Source organism: Pelobates fuscus, chromosome 13 (assembly GCF_036172605.1).
Source record: "Pelobates fuscus isolate aPelFus1 chromosome 13, aPelFus1.pri, whole genome shotgun sequence".
In the NCBI taxonomy this organism is placed as follows: domain Eukaryota; kingdom Metazoa; phylum Chordata; class Amphibia; order Anura; family Pelobatidae; genus Pelobates; species Pelobates fuscus.
Genome location: NC_086329.1, coordinates 87,044,745 through 87,061,096, shown reverse-complemented (window position 1 = coordinate 87,061,096; position 16,352 = coordinate 87,044,745). Strand labels below are relative to the sequence as shown.

The following is a 16,352-nucleotide window of genomic DNA, read 5'->3' as shown; positions in this document are numbered from 1 at the left end:
TCTTGACTGAGTTGCTGGCTCAGTTGCTGAGTTGCCTGTCCGTAGCATGGCTTGCTGGTTCATAGGGAATTTCCTGGCTTTGCTGATCTGTATTGTGGATGTGTCTTGCCCAAGTCTCTGATACTTGTGGGTTTCACTGGATATGTTTGTGTATTTGCATGCTGTTTTGCTAATGTTTTGATAATCTGTAGCCTGTTGTATTTTTTTCCGGGTCTGTAGGGTGTATTACTAGTATGTCGATATCTGCTGGCTGTGTTCTGATATGTGCATGTTATGTGGCTGTATTGGAGGTGTTTGGGGGTTCCGTAGCTTGATGTATTGGAGGTTCTTGGTGTAGTAGTTGATATTTGGGGGCTGTTTACTATGTTATTGATCGCCTGGTCTTTTCTCTCTCTAGCTTTTCCTGTTAGAGGAGATGCGGGAGAGGAAGTACGATGGCTTTGCTCGTGTGATTCAGAAAGCCTGGCGTAAACACACGGCTGTGCGCAAATACATTCGCATGAGAGAGGATGGTAAGCAGAAAGGCAGTGTGATCACACATTTAATACATTGGTATGAGGTCGTTACGTGGTTGTGAGTGCCACCGTAATACAGAATGTAAGTCAGTCTATCTAAAGAGCAATCGGTAAAGGGCAGAGGATATATGGCTCCGACACCAGTGAGCAATGGGATCATTCTAAAGATGGTCTGATGGGCATGCCTTAAATTAAAATTTCTCCAATGTCACTTCCAGCCTCTAGTATTGTCCTGAACCAGAAAGAACGGCGTAGAAACAGCATTAACCGTAACTTTGTGGGTGATTACATCGGCATGGATGGACGCCCTGAACTCCAGCAGTTTGTGGGGCGCAGAGAGAGGATCGATTTTGCAGACATAGTGATAAAATATGACCGCAGGTTCAAGGTGAGACGTAATCAAGAGACTGTGCATAGTTCATATTGTGTCACAGAGCTTGCACACAAATTTAGAGGCACCAGTTGAATTATCCGTAACCTCAGCATTATCTGGATTTGTTTGTATTTCACTTGCATCATACATCTTTTTCTTTTGCCGTGAATGGTTTATAATATCTTCTCCTCTCATTAGACACTGAAGCGCGACATGGTCTTGACCCCCAAGTTCCTGTATCTGATTGGTCGGGAGAAAGTGAAGCAGGGACCAGAGAAAGGTCAGATTAAAGAAGTCTTAAAGAGGAAGATCGAACTACAGAGCATCCAGTCTGTCTCCCTAAGGTGAGTGTGCTCCCCTGAACTATAGGCTTTAACATGGCAGCCATTAAGGACATCCTTTGATCTTGTGTCAATCTCTCCCCAGTTGCCTACAGGATGACTTTATCATTATACATGAGGCACAGTATGACAGTGTCCTGGAGACAGTGTTCAAAACAGAATTCTTGAGTCTACTGTACAAACGCTATGAAGAAAGGACACAGAAGAAGTTGCGACTTGCATTCAGCAATCAGTACGTGTGTATATTGCGTAATTCAACACAAAGGGTCCTTGTTCAGCGTAGGGGGGAAAAGTACATTTGAGGAAAACCATAATCAGAAATTAACCACTACTGACCTCTCTTTTTTCACATTATATAGATGATGCATAAACATTTTAATAGCTAAAACAAAGATATTTCTCATATAAAGATCCTGTTAGTACGGCACATGCACAGCAAGCGGCAGTAGCATGTAGCACGCTTCCTCAACAGGGAAACAGGAAGATGGTCCACCAATCATTTTTTTTTCGTTTCTATTTCTTTCTATTAAACTCTGGCCTTTTCTCTCCCAGAATGCCAAGGAGACGTATTTACTAATACCAAATAAGATTATACAACACTGCCTAGGAAGCAGGGCCGGTGCAAGGATTTTTGCCGCCCTAGGCAAAAGTAAAGTTTGCCGCCCCCCCCCTCCCCTCGTGACATCACAATGCCCCACCCATATGACCTGCCATGTTAACTAACGCTAGTGCTGCAGTGCCGCCGTGTTTACATTAAAAGGCCTGCAGGGACAGGCTATAGACACCAGAACCACTACATTAAGCTGCAGTGGTTCTGGGGACTATAGTGTTTCTTTAATGTGAGGTAAATTAGAGATTAGTGCCACGAATAATATACTAGATTGCCTACTTACAACCAGATGAGGATGATGATGGGCTCTAGCTGCAGTCTGGCTCCACTGGTCTGGTGTAGAACAGGATCTCTGGAGGCTGTTTGTAACAGTGGTCACAAAAATCAATGTTCTGGGAGAACGGGAAGCAGCATTTTTTTGGGGCCCTTTACACAGCTCAAGGTCTGGGTCCCAGGGTCCACCTTCATGTTCCACCAATGAGTTTGTTCACAGGGGGTGGAGTGTGTAGGGGATGTCTTGATTTGTGTGTAAGGAATGCATTGTTTGAATCTGTGTTTGTATGTGTAAGGGCTGCAAGGTGTGTTTCTGCATATGTAAGGGATGAAGTGTGTGAGTCTGTAAGGGGTGCTTTGAGTGTGTGTAAGGAATGCATTGTGTGTTTCTCTGTGTGTAAGGAATGCATTGTGTGTGTAATGCATTGTGTGTTTCTCTGTGTGTAAGGGGTGCATTGTGTGTGATTGTGTGTGTGTGATGGATGTCAATCTCTCCCCCTCCCTTGTTACTCTCATTCTCCCTCCCCTGTCACTCCCCCCTCCCTGTCAATTTCTCTCTCCCCGTCAATTCCCCTCCCTGTCAAAGTCTCCCCCCCCTCCCTGTTAGTTTATTTCCCCCACCTCCCTGTTAGTTTCTTTCCCCCACCTCCCTGTTAGTTTCTTTCCCCCACCTCCCTGTTAGTTTCTTTCCCCCACCTCCCTGTTAGTTTCTTTCCCCCCAGCTCCCTGTTAGTTTCTTCCCCTGTTAGTTTCTTCCCCCCGTTAGTTTCTTCCCCCCGTTAGTTTCTTCCCCCCGTTAGTTTCTCCCCCTCCCCTTGTCAGTTTCTTTCTCCCCCCCTCCCCCCTGTCAGTTTCTTTCTCCCCCCCTCCCCCTGTCAGTTTCTTTCTTCCCCCTCCCTCCGTTTATTTCCCCTTCTCCCTCCCTCCCTGTTTCTTTCTTTCCCCTCCCTTCCTCCCTGTTTCTTTCAGCTCTGTATGGTCCGGCCGGGTACAGGGAGCTTTTGTTTCCTGTACCCGGCCGGACTAACAGGAAGTGCACACTCAGTGTTCACTTCCTGTTAGTCCGGCCGGGTACAGGAGACAGATGCTCCCTATACCCGGCCGGACCATACAGGGCTCGGCCACGCTACAGTGAGGGAGTGACAGGAGGGAGCGCTGAGCGCTTCCCTCCTGTCAGCCCCTCTCCTCTGGCTGCGCCCGGGCGGTGCCCCCTCATGGACGCACCAGCTCAGGCAAAGCTGCAGCCGCCTGAGGCTCTCTGCAGAGCGCTCGGGCGGCTGCAGCATGAGGGGGGGCGGCGCTCCTGGTGACGCCCCTTCCCAAGGGGCGCCCTAGGCGGCTGCCTAGTCCGCCTTACAGGTAGCACCGGCCCTGCTAGGAAGCAATGAGTGTGGAGGATAATCATTCCCCGAAAAAAATTCAGTGGAAATAATTTAGATTAAATATTGAATGGAAACCTTCACATAAATATTTGACTTTATATATTCGATGTAGGAGAAATGTTAAAAGGATATTTCATTCTCAGGTTAGAGTTTAAGGTGAAGAAGGAAGGATGGACTCCATGGGGCTCGGCTGGAACGCGGCAGATACAATTTCAGCAAGGAACGGGGAACATAGCCCTACTGAAGATGAGTGGAAAGGTTATGGTGGTTACAATCGGGCCAGGATTACCTTCAAACTCCCGTAAGACAAGGACTGTATGAATTGCAATGAGATAAAAATCTGTCATTTCAACGACCATAGTCCATCATTTATCACTCTCCCATACGAACTGTCTGCAGGTTCCATGGTTACTGCTCAATTTTTAGAACTTTGCTCTAGAACTGCTCTTCATATTAAAATGCCATTAAGACATTTTACCCACACAATATATAATATATGTAATATATGATTGAAGATACCCTAAATTACATAGCAATACAGGCTGGAAAGGCCTCAGGTTCGTCACGTTCAACCTTTGACACATCTGGTTTTTGATCCAAAAGAAGGTGGATACCCCAATTTCAGTGATTTTTCAATTATGCTACCAAACCAAAAACATTCTTTCTTGACCCCAAAGCATTAACGATCTTTCTCGTCCCATTGTTAAAAGGCTGCATATTTAACAGAAAAAAAATTTGGATTATTTTTTTAATATTGAACAACCTCTCTAGCTGAGAATTCTATCTCTATTGTTCTTAACATTTCCTCTGAATTCTTCAAGTTGCAATAGATTACCTATTTGTACAGTCTTGTTAATCAACCAATAGCTGGTGACCTGTATTGCATTGCACTGTACTGGTTATGGTTATGCTGTTCCACATACCAGGGTCCCCCAGGATCTCAAGATTTGACACTCATCTTCACTGATATCACTTAAGCAGAGTTTCTACTTATGTATTAACAATATCAACTCTGCTTATGTTTGGATAGAATTAATCGGCTGAGCATGTCAGATGATCTTCTTCAGAAAATAAATCCCATTCAAACTCCTATTGTTAGGGCGGATGGGGAACTTCCATTTTAGAATTGTGCAATCTAGCACTTCTTCACAGAGAACACCCAGAGGTGCTAGGGAACTGTCAAAGCATTGAGACACTTTCCTTAAATTGCTCTTTGTATACGACCCCTCTGTCTTACTAACAGTGTATGTTTTACCTGCCAATTCCTAGTTATGACTCCCAGAGCTAAGTGCAACTCTCATGTATTTCAGGGCCTACGCGGAAGGACACCAGAAAGAGTGTATATCTGGATGGCCGTAACCAGCAACATACTGGCCACCAGCCTAAAGGTGAGTCCTCCGGACAGATACGCAGTACCGGTTAATAAATGCAGGTTAGACATGTGCCAACAGCACCCCTATTACTAAACTGGAATCTAACTCCAACTTTGTCTAATGAATAATGCCAACTTTGCTTTCTCCTCTGATGCACAGGAACACAAAGGCAAAATGGGGGCAATAAAAAGAGCTCCCGTCCACCCATGGTCCAGAGAATGTCTTTCACATCACGGCAGAGCAGCATAGACCAGCCATCATTACCCAGACAGGGGGCCAGCCCTCGAGCCAAAGCACCACCTGCAGAGATGGATCTCCGTTTCATGAATGTGCCTGATATGGGTGTAGCAGGGTGAGAATGGGAACATTTAATTAGGTGAAACTCGGGAATATAGAGGGTGGTATGAGCATGGCATGAGAATCGTGGCATGAGACAAACGTGAGTAGAGAATCTGCAAGGTAGAGCTGGATATATATGAGACTGTGTGATGTAGCAGGGTGAGACTGTGGGATGTAGCAGGGTGAGACTGTGGGATGTAGCAGGGTGAGACTGTGGGATGTAGCAGGGTGAGACTGTGGGATGTAGCAGGGTGAGACTGTGGGATGTAGCAGGGTGAGACTGTGGGATGTAGCAGGGTGAGACTGTGGGATGTAGCAGGGTGAGACTGTGGGATGTAGCAGGGTGAGACTGTGGGATGTAGCAGGGTGAGACTGTGGGATGTAGCAGGGTGAGACTGTGGGATGTAGCAGGGTGAGACTGTGGGATGTAGCGGTAGGTAGCAGGGTGAGACTGTGGGATGTAGCGGTAGGTAGCAGGGTGAGACTGTGGGATGTAGCGTAGGTAGCAGGGTGAGACTGTGGGATGTAGCGGTAGGTAGCAGGGTGAGACTGTGGGATGTAGCGGTAGGTACCAGGTTGAGACTGTGGGATGTAGCGGTAGGTACCAGGGTGAGACTGTGGGATGTAGCGGTGCAGATAGTAGCGTGAGACTGTGGGATGTAGCGGTGCAGATAGTAGCGTGAGACTGTGGGATGTAGCGGTGCAGATAGTAGCGTGAGACTGTGGGATGTAGCGGTGCAGATAGTAGCGTGAGACTGTGGGATGTAGCGTTGCAGATAGTAGCGTGAGACTGTGGGATGTAGTGCTGGAAAATGGAGCGAGACTAACCTACAAATCTGAGCAGAGAATTTGGGATGGGTGAGACACTGTTTTATAGCTGTGGGCATAGTAAAGAAGATGTAGTCATGGGATAGAGTGGAATGTAGTGTTGGATAGATGATCTAATATGTAGGTGTCTAGATAGATGAGGTCACACGTCTAGTAGTAAGAAGATTAGTAATATATAGATAAGTGCCTTGGTTGTTGAGTACGGCAGGGAATTTGTGTTTATAGAAAGGGTAGTACATACATGGAATGGCCTTCCAGTGTAAGTGGTAATGGAATTAAAGAATATTCAAGGCTATTTTCATAATTTGATCATCCAGACAAACTGTATGAGTCGGTTGATATCTCCTGGTACAATCAACGTGTTCGATCCTGGAGGCCAAGGGTTCCTGTTTGGAGAAAAAAGATATGCTGGATTCAGTGCGTTAGACCTTTATGCACCATCTCTCATTCTAGGATACAAAGACGCCTTTCCAAAGAAGTAAAACCAGTACCAGGAGGCGGCAGATCGAAACCCGTGCCAAAACCCAAACCACAACCTGGTTTCCCCCGCTGCCGAGCACTGTATGCATACGACGCACAGGATACAGATGAGCTGAGCTTTAATGCTAATGATGAGCTGGAGATTGTGAGAGAAGGTGTGTGTGGGGGGCCGAGGAATGGGGACTTGTATCGTCCATCTCTAAGACAGTCAGTAGGGACACGGGGTATTTGAACTGGCTTGATTTTTTTTTTAAATTGCAAAATAAACCGTTCTATAAAAAAAAAAAAAAAAAAAGTGATTACAAAAAAATGGGCTTAACAGGCCAAACACAGGCTGTTCACATAGTCCATGTTTTAAGTGGAGGTTGTAGTTTCCTAGCACAGTATGTTAAGAACAATGTTATACAAAATATACCGTATTAATGATAACATAAATCCCTACAGGATAAATCCCTCTGAGCCCACACTTAACTGGTCTAGCTATAAATACGTACCTGGCTCCTTGGCTAATATTGAATGGAATGTTTGCATTCGAACATCCAACTCTGGCAATGAGAGTTATAGAGTAGACTGATAGTGCCAGACCGATCTGCCTCCTGGAGGGCGTTTTTATATATGTTTAGATTAGCACTGGGTTAGCCTGACTGTTGCTTATTGTTCCCTTACTATATATATTAAGCTGAACCTTCACAATCTAATTTTTCCGCACAATCTAATGGTGCAAAAGTTCTGCTTGAGAGAATTCTGAACACGCATCAATTTTTTTACGTCCCTCTACCTGACTAGCTGGAAGTGACGGCCCTCTTTAAGAGTATATTTGTGTAATATAAAAAGAATACCCAATCTGTCCTTTAAAACATAATTGGCCTGTGTCTCCAGATTAAATACTGCCAGTTCCTCAGAAGTTTTATCTTAATCCTCAGCATGTACTGTGCAAAATGAAATAAATCGTAGCAGGACCTGTTATCTGCATGAAAGGCAAGGGGGATGTAACAAGGTTATTATAAAATTGTCAATTTCTATTGGAAAAAGGGGTACAAACTCTTCATACAAAGTATTTCAGCAAGCTAACGTACTTTAGGGGTCTGGAGTGTCCATTTTAAGTATAAAGGCAGATTTTAATTGTTTTCAATAAAAACCTACCTTTGGATTTAACCCTTTGAGTGCTCAGACACTTTATTCATTTAAAGCCACTGGTACATCATCCATTGCAAGAGCCCTATGAGATCGTCCTATTTTAGTGTTGTATTTAAAGAATCTCCCGTATTTCTCTAGATCCTTCAGGCTGGTGGCAAGGTCGGATTCGAGGAAAGCAAGGTCTATTTCCAGGAAACTATGTGGAGAAGATCTAACTTCTGTGGCTAAATCGCTGGATTCTGCCCTGGGATCTACAAGATAAAATCGTGTTCTCATAACTATTTCGAATTTGGTTCTCATCCTGTTCCAGGGGGGCAAATGTTACGCACCCTGGGCCGTTTTTACTCACACAGACTATTTCATTAAATGCGGTGTCTATGTATATACAGAACTCATGTCCCCCCTGTTTTTATATTTGAGCGGCACTGTCTGGAGCTGGACATTTTTCCCAGTTCGCAAACTTCCCTAGGTTTTTATAAAAAATTAAACAAAACAAAAAATCCTGTAATTTGTCTGAGCTCAGGAAATCTCTCAATAAAACCATTAATACTCAAAACAGCCTATGCGTACATCTGTCATGATTACCCCAATACCCACCTACTGTGCATCTACCTACACCCCAATACCCACCTACTGCGCATCTATCTACACCCCAATACCCACCTACTGGGCATCTATCTACACCCCAATACCCACCTACTGCGCATCTATCTGCACCCCAATACCCACCTACTGGGCATCTATCTACACCCCAATACCCACCTACTGTGCATCTACCTACACCCCAATACCCACCTACTGCGCATCTATCTACACCCCAATACCCACCTACTGGGCATCTATCTACACCCCAATACCCACCTACTGGGCATCTATCTGCACCCCAATACCCACCTACTGGGCATCTATCTACACCCCAATACCCACCTACTGTGCATCTACCTACACCCCAATACCCACCTACTGCGCATCTATCTACACCCCAATACCCACCTACTGGGCATCTATCTACACCCCAATACCCACCTACTGCGCATCTATCTGCACCCCAATACCCACCTACTGGGCATCTATCTACACCCCAATACCCACCTACTGTGCATCTATCTGCACCCCAATACCCACCTACTGTGCATCTATCTGCACCCCAATACCCACCTACTGTGCATCTACCTACACCCCAATACCCACCTACTGCGCATCTATCTACACCCCAATACCCACCTACTGGGCATCTATCTACACCCCAATACCCACCTACTGCGCATCTATCTGCACCCCAATACCCACCTACTGGGCATCTATCTACACCCCAATACCCACCTACTGTGCATCTATCTGCACACCAATACCCACCTACTGGGCATCTATCTGCACCCCAATACCCACCTACTGCACATCTATCTGCACCCCAATGCCCACCTACTGCGCATATATCTGCACCCCAATACCCACCTACTGGGCATCTATCTGCACCCCAATGCCCACCTACTGCGCATCTATCTGCACCCCAATACCCACCTATTGCGCATCTATCTGCACCCCAATACCCACCTACTGCGCATCTATCTGCACCCCAATACCCACCTACTGGGCATCTATCTGCACCCCAATGCCCAACTACTGCGCATCTATCTGCACCCCAATACCCACCTACTGGGCATCTATCTGCACCCCAATGCCCACCTACCGCGCATCTATCTGCACCCCAATACCCACCTACTGCGCATCTATCTGCACCCCAATACCCACCTATTGCGCATCTATCTGCACCCCAATACCCACCTACTGGGCATCTATCTGCACCCCAATGCCCACCTACTGGGCATCTATCTGCACCCCAATGCCCACCTACTGCGCATCTATCTACACCCCAATACCCCCTACTGCGCATCTATCTGCACCCCAATACCCACCTACTGCGCATCTATCTGCACCCCAATACTTACCTACTGCGCATCTATCTACACCCCAATACCGACCTACTGCGCATCTATCTACACCCCAATATCCACCTACTGCACATATATCTGCACCCCAATACTTACCTACAGCGCATCTATCTACACCCCAATACCCACCTACTGCGCATCTATCTACACCCCAATATCCACCTACTGCACATATATCTACACCCCAATACTTACCTACAGCGCATCTATCTACACCCCAATATCCACCTACTGCACATATATCTGCACCCCAATACCCACCTACAGCGCATCTATCTACACCCCAATACCCACCTACTGCGCATCTATCTACACCCCAATACCCACCTACTGCGCATCTACGTACACCCCAATACCCACCTACTGCGCATCTATCTGCACCCCAATACCCACCTACTGCGCATCTATGTACACCCCAATACCCACCTACTGCGCATCTATCTACACCCCAATATCCACCTACTGCACATCTATCTGCACCCCAATACTTACCTACTGCGCATCTATCTACACCCCAATATCCACCTACTGCGCATATATCTGCACTCCAATACCCACCTACTGCACATCTACCTTCACCCCAATACCCACCTACTGCACATATATCTGCACCCCAATACTTACCTACAGCGCATCTATCTACACCCCAATATCCACCTACTGCACATATATCTGCACCCCAATACCCACCTACAGCGCATCTATCTACACCCCAATACCCACCTACTGCGCATCTATCTACACCCCAATACCCACCTACTGCGCATCTACGTACACCCCAATACCCACCTACTGCGCATCTATCTGCACCCCAAAATCCACCTACTGCACATCGATCTGCACCCCAATACTTACCTACTGCACATCTATCTGCACCCCAATGCCCACCTACTGCGCATCTATCTGCACCCCAATATCCACCTACTGCACATCGATCTGCACCCCATTACTTGCCTACTGCGCATCTATCTACACTCCAATACCCACCTACTGCACATCTATCTGCACCCCAATACCCACCTACTGCTCATCTATCTGCACCCCAATACCCACCTACTGCACATGTATCTAAACCCCAATACTTATCTACTGCACATCGACCTTCACCCCAATACCCACCAACTGCACATCTATCTGCACCCCAATACCCACCTACTGCGCATCTATCTGCACCCCAATACCCACCTACTGCACATCTACCTGCACCCCAATACCCACCTACTGCACATCTCTTTGCACCCCAATACCCACCTAATGTGCATCTATCTGCACCCCAATACCCACCTCCTGCGCATCTATCTGCACCCCAATACCCACCTCCTGCACATCTATCTGCACCCCAATAACCACCTACTGCACATCTATCTGCACCCCAATACCCACCTACTGCTCATCTATCTGCACCCCAATACCCACCTACTGCGCATCTATCTGCACCCCAATACCCACCTACTGCGCATCTATCTGCACCCCAATACCCACCTACTGCGCATCTATCTGCACCCCAATACCCACCTACTGCACATTTATCTGCACCCCAATACTTGCCTACTGCGCATCTATCTGCACCCCAATACTTGCCTACTGCGCATCTATCTGCACCCCAATACTTACCTACTGCGCATCTATCTGCACCCCAATACCCACCTACTGCGCATCTATCTGCACCCCAATACCCACCTACTGCTCATCTATCTGCACCCCAATACCCACCTACTGCTCATCTATCTGCACCCCAATACCCACCTACTGCGCATCTATCTGCACCTCAATACCCACCTACTGTACATCTATCTGCACCCCTATACCCACCTACTGCACATGTATCTACACCCCAATACTTACCTACTGCACATCGACCTTCACCCCAATACCCAGCTACTGCACATCTATTTGCACCCCAATACCCACCTTCTGCACCCCAATACTTACCTACTGCGCATCTATCTGCACCCCAATACCCACCTACTGCGCATCTATCTACACCCCAATACCCACCTACTGCGCATCTATCTGCATCCCAACACCCACCTTCTGTGCATCTGTCTGCATCCCAACACCCACCTTCTGTGCATCTGTCTGCATCCCAACACCCACCTTCTGTGCATCTATCTGCACCCCAATACCCACCTACTGCTCATCTATCTGCACCCCAATACCCACCTACTGCGCATCTATCTGCACACCAATACCCACCTACTGCTCATCTATCTGCACCCCAATACCCACCTACTGCACATCTATCTGCACCCCAATACCCACCTACTGCGCATCTATCTGCACCCCAATACCCACCTACTGCGCATCTATCTGCACCCCAATACCCACCTACTGCGCATCTATCTGCACCCCAATACCCACCTACTGCACATTTATCTGCATCCCAATACTTGCCTACTGCGCATCTATCTGCACCCCAACTTACCTACTGCGCATCTATCTGCACCCCAATACCCACCTACTGCGCATCTATCTACACCCCAATACCCACCTACTGCGCATCTATCTGCACCCCAATACCCACCTACTGCTCATCTATCTGCACCCCAATACCCACCTACTGCTCATCTATCTGCACCCCAATACCCACCTACTGCGCATCTATCTGCACCCCAATACCCACCTACTGTACATCTATCTGCACCCCTATACCCACCTACTGCACATGTATCTACACCCCAATACTTACCTACTGCACATCGACCTTCACCCCAATACCCACCTACAGCACATCTATTTGCACCCCAATACCCACCTACTGCACATTTATCTGCACCCCAATACCCACCTACTGCACATTTATCTGCACCCCAATACTTACCTACTGCGCATCTATCTGCACCCCAATACCCACCTACTGCGCATCTATCTACACCCCAATACCCACCTACTGCGCATCTATCTGCATCCCAACACCCACCTTCTGTGCATCTATCTGCATCCCAACACCCACCTTCTGTGCATCTGTCTGCATCCCAACACCCACCTTCTGTGCATCTGTCTGCATCCCAACACCCACCTTCTGTGCATCTGTCTGCATCCCAATACCCACCTACTGCGCATCTACCTGCACCCCAATACCCACCTACTGCGCATCTACCTGCACCCCAATACCCACCTACTGCGCATCTATCTGCACCCTAATACTTAACTACTGCGCATCTATCTACACCCCAATACCCACCTACTGCGCATCTATCTGCACCCCAATATCCACCTACTGCTCATCTATCTGCACCCCAATACCCACCTACTGCTCATCTATCTGCACCCCAATACCCACCTACTGCGCATCTATCTGCACCTCAATACCCACCTACTGTACATCTATCTGCACCCCTATACCCACCTACTGCACATGTATCTACACCCCAATACTTACCTACTGCACATCGACCTTCACCCCAATACCCACCTACTGCACATCTATTTGCACCCCAATACCCACCTTCTGCACCCCAATACTTACCTACTGCGCATCTATCTGCACCCCAATACTTACCTACTGCGCATCTATCTGCACCCCAATACCCACCTACTGCGCATCTATCTACACCCCAATACCCACCTACTGCGCATCTATCTGCATCCCAACACCCACCTTCTGTGCATCTATCTGCATCCCAACACCCACCTTCTGTGCATCTGTCTGCATCCCAACACCCACCTTCTGTGCATCTGTCTGCACCCCAATACCCACCTACTGCGCATCTACCTGCACCCCAATACCCACCTACTGCGCATCTACCTGCACCCCAATACCACCTACTGCGCATCTACCTACACCCCAATACCCACCTACTGCACATCTATCTGCACCCCAATGCCCACCTACTGCGCATCTATCTGCACCCCAATATCCACCTACTGCACATCGATCTGCACCCCAATACTTGCCTACTGCGCATCTATCTACACCCCAATACCAACCTACTGCGCATCTATCTACACCCCAATACCCACCTACTGCGCATCTATCTGCATCCCAACACCCACCTTCTGTGCATCTGTCTGCATCCCAACACCCACCTTCTGTGCATCTGTCTGCATCCCAATACCCACCTACTGCGCATCTACCTGCACCCCAATACCCACCTACTGCGCATCTACCTGCACCCCAATACCCACCTACTGCGCATCTATCTGCACCCCAATACCCACCTACTGCGTATTTGTCTGCACCCCAATACCCACCTACTGCACATCGATCTGCACCCCAATACTTGCCTACTGCGCATCTATCTACACCCCAATACCAACCTACTGCGCATCTATCTGCACCCCAATACTTACCTACTGCGCATCTATCTGCACCCCAATACCCACCTACTGCACATCTATCTGCACCCCAATACCCACCTACTGCTCATCTATCTGCACCCCAATATCCACCTACTGCACATCGATCTTCACCCCAATACTTGCCTACTGCGCATCTATCTACACCCCAATACCAACCTACTGCGCATCTATCTGCACCCCAATACCCACCTACTGCGCATCTATCTGCACCCCAATACCCACCTACTGCACATCTATCTGCACCCCAATACCCACCTACTGCTCATCTATCTGCACCCCAATACCCACCTACTGCGCATCTATCTGCACCCCAATACCCACCTACTGCTCATCTATCTGCACCCCAATACCCACCTACTGCTCATCTATCTGCACCCCAATACCCACCTACTGCGCATCTATCTGCACCCCAATACCCACATACTGTACATCTATCTGCACCCCTATACCCACCTACTGCACATGTATCTACACCCCAATACTTACCTACTGCACATCGACCTTCACCCCAATACCCACCTACTGCACATCTATTTGCACCCCAATACCCACCTACTGCACATTTATCTGCACCCCAATACTTACCTACTGCGCATCTATCTGCACCCCAATACCCACCTACTGCGCATCTATCTACACCCCAATACCCACCTACTGCGCATCTATCTGCATCCCAACACCCACCTTCTGTGCATCTATCTGCATCCCAACACCCACCTTCTGTGCATCTGTCTGCATCCCAACACCCACCTTCTGTGCATCTGTCTGCATCCCAATACCCACCTACTGCGCATCTACCTGCACCCCAATACCCACCTACTGCGCATCTATCTGCACCCCAATACCCACCTACTGCGCATTTGTCTGCACCCCAATACCCACCTACTGCGCATCTATCTGCACCCCAATACCCACCTACTGCTCATCTGTCTGCACCCCAATACCCACCTACTGCTCATCTATCTGCACCCCAATACCCACCTACTGCGCATCTACCTGCACCCCAATACCCACCTACTGCGCATCTACCTGCACCCCAATACCCACCTACTGCGCATCTATCTGCATCCCAATACCCACCTACTGCGCATCTATCAGCACCCCAATACCTACCTACTGCACATTTATCTGCACCCCAATACCCACCTACTGCGCATCTATCTGCACCCCAATACTTACCTACTGCACATCGACCTTCTCCCCAATACCCACCTACTGCACATCTATTTGCACCCCAATACCCACCTACTGCACATTTATCTGCACCCCAATACCCACCTACTGTGCATCTATCTGCACCCCAATACCCTCCTACTGCACATTTATCTGCACCCCAATACTTGCCTACTGCGCATCTATCTGCACCCCAATACTTACCTACTGCGCATCTATCTGCACCCCAATACCCACCTACTGCGCATCTATCTACACCCCAATACCCACCTACCGCGCATCTATCTGCACCCCAATACCCACCTACTGCTCATCTATCTGCACCCCAATACCCACCTACTGCTCATCTATCTGCACCCCAATACCCACCTACTGCGCATCTACCTGCACCCCAATACCCACCTACTGCGCATCTACCTGCACCCCAATACCCACCTACTGCGCATCTATCTGCACCCCAATACCACCTACTGCGCATCTATCTGCACCCCAATACCCACCTACTGCGCATCTATCTGCACCCCAATACCCACCTACTGCGCATCTATCAGCACCCCAATACCCACCTACTGCGCATCTATCAGCACCCCAATACCTACCTACTGCACATTTATCTGCACCCAAAACCTCCCCCACTGCGCATCTGTCTGCATCCCAACACCCACCTACTGCGCATCTATCTGCACCCCAATATCCACCTACTGCACATCTATCTGCACCCCAATACTTACCTACTGCGCATCTACCTGCACCCCAATACCCACCTACTGCGCATCTATCTGCACCCCAAAACCCACCTACTGCGCATCTATCTGCACCCCAAAACCCACCTACTGTGCATCTATCTGCACCCCAAAACCCCCCACTGTACATCTTGCTGCACCCAAATGCCCACCTACTGCACATCTATCTGCACCCAAATACCCACCTACTGCGCATCTACCTACACCCCAATATCCACCTACTGCACATCGATCTGCACCCCATTACTTGCCTACTGCGCATCTATCTACACCCCAATACCCACCTACTGCACATCTATCTGCACACCAATACCCACCTACTGCTCATCTATCTGCACCCCAATACCCACCTACTGCTCATCTATCTGCACCCCAATACCCACCTACTGCACATCTATCTGCACCCCAATACCCACCTACTGCTCATCTATCTGCACCCCAATACCCACCTACTGGGCATCTATCTGCACCCCAATGCCCACCTCCTGTACATCTATCTGCACCCCAATACCCACCTACTGCACATGTATC

At 48.3% G+C, this 16,352-nt stretch overlaps 1 protein-coding gene across 1 annotated transcript in view; it reads left to right on the top strand.

The window, feature by feature from the left end:
• LOC134583395 (unconventional myosin-Ie-like) overlaps window positions 1-8,207 on the top strand; it is a 37,360-nt gene extending 29,153 nt beyond the window's left edge. Inside the window, exons 20-28 of the mRNA XM_063440294.1 lie at window positions 398-512; window positions 734-903; window positions 1,087-1,232; window positions 1,315-1,461; window positions 3,638-3,795; window positions 4,805-4,882; window positions 5,027-5,219; window positions 6,488-6,669; window positions 7,790-8,207. Of these exons, the coding sequence (XP_063296364.1) occupies window positions 398-512; window positions 734-903; window positions 1,087-1,232; window positions 1,315-1,461; window positions 3,638-3,795; window positions 4,805-4,882; window positions 5,027-5,219; window positions 6,488-6,669; window positions 7,790-7,866 (1,266 nt within the window). The 3' untranslated portion in view covers window positions 7,867-8,207. The remainder of the gene's footprint in view (window positions 1-397; window positions 513-733; window positions 904-1,086; window positions 1,233-1,314; window positions 1,462-3,637; window positions 3,796-4,804; window positions 4,883-5,026; window positions 5,220-6,487; window positions 6,670-7,789) is intronic.
• The last annotated feature ends 8,145 nt before the right edge of the window (window positions 8,208-16,352 follow it).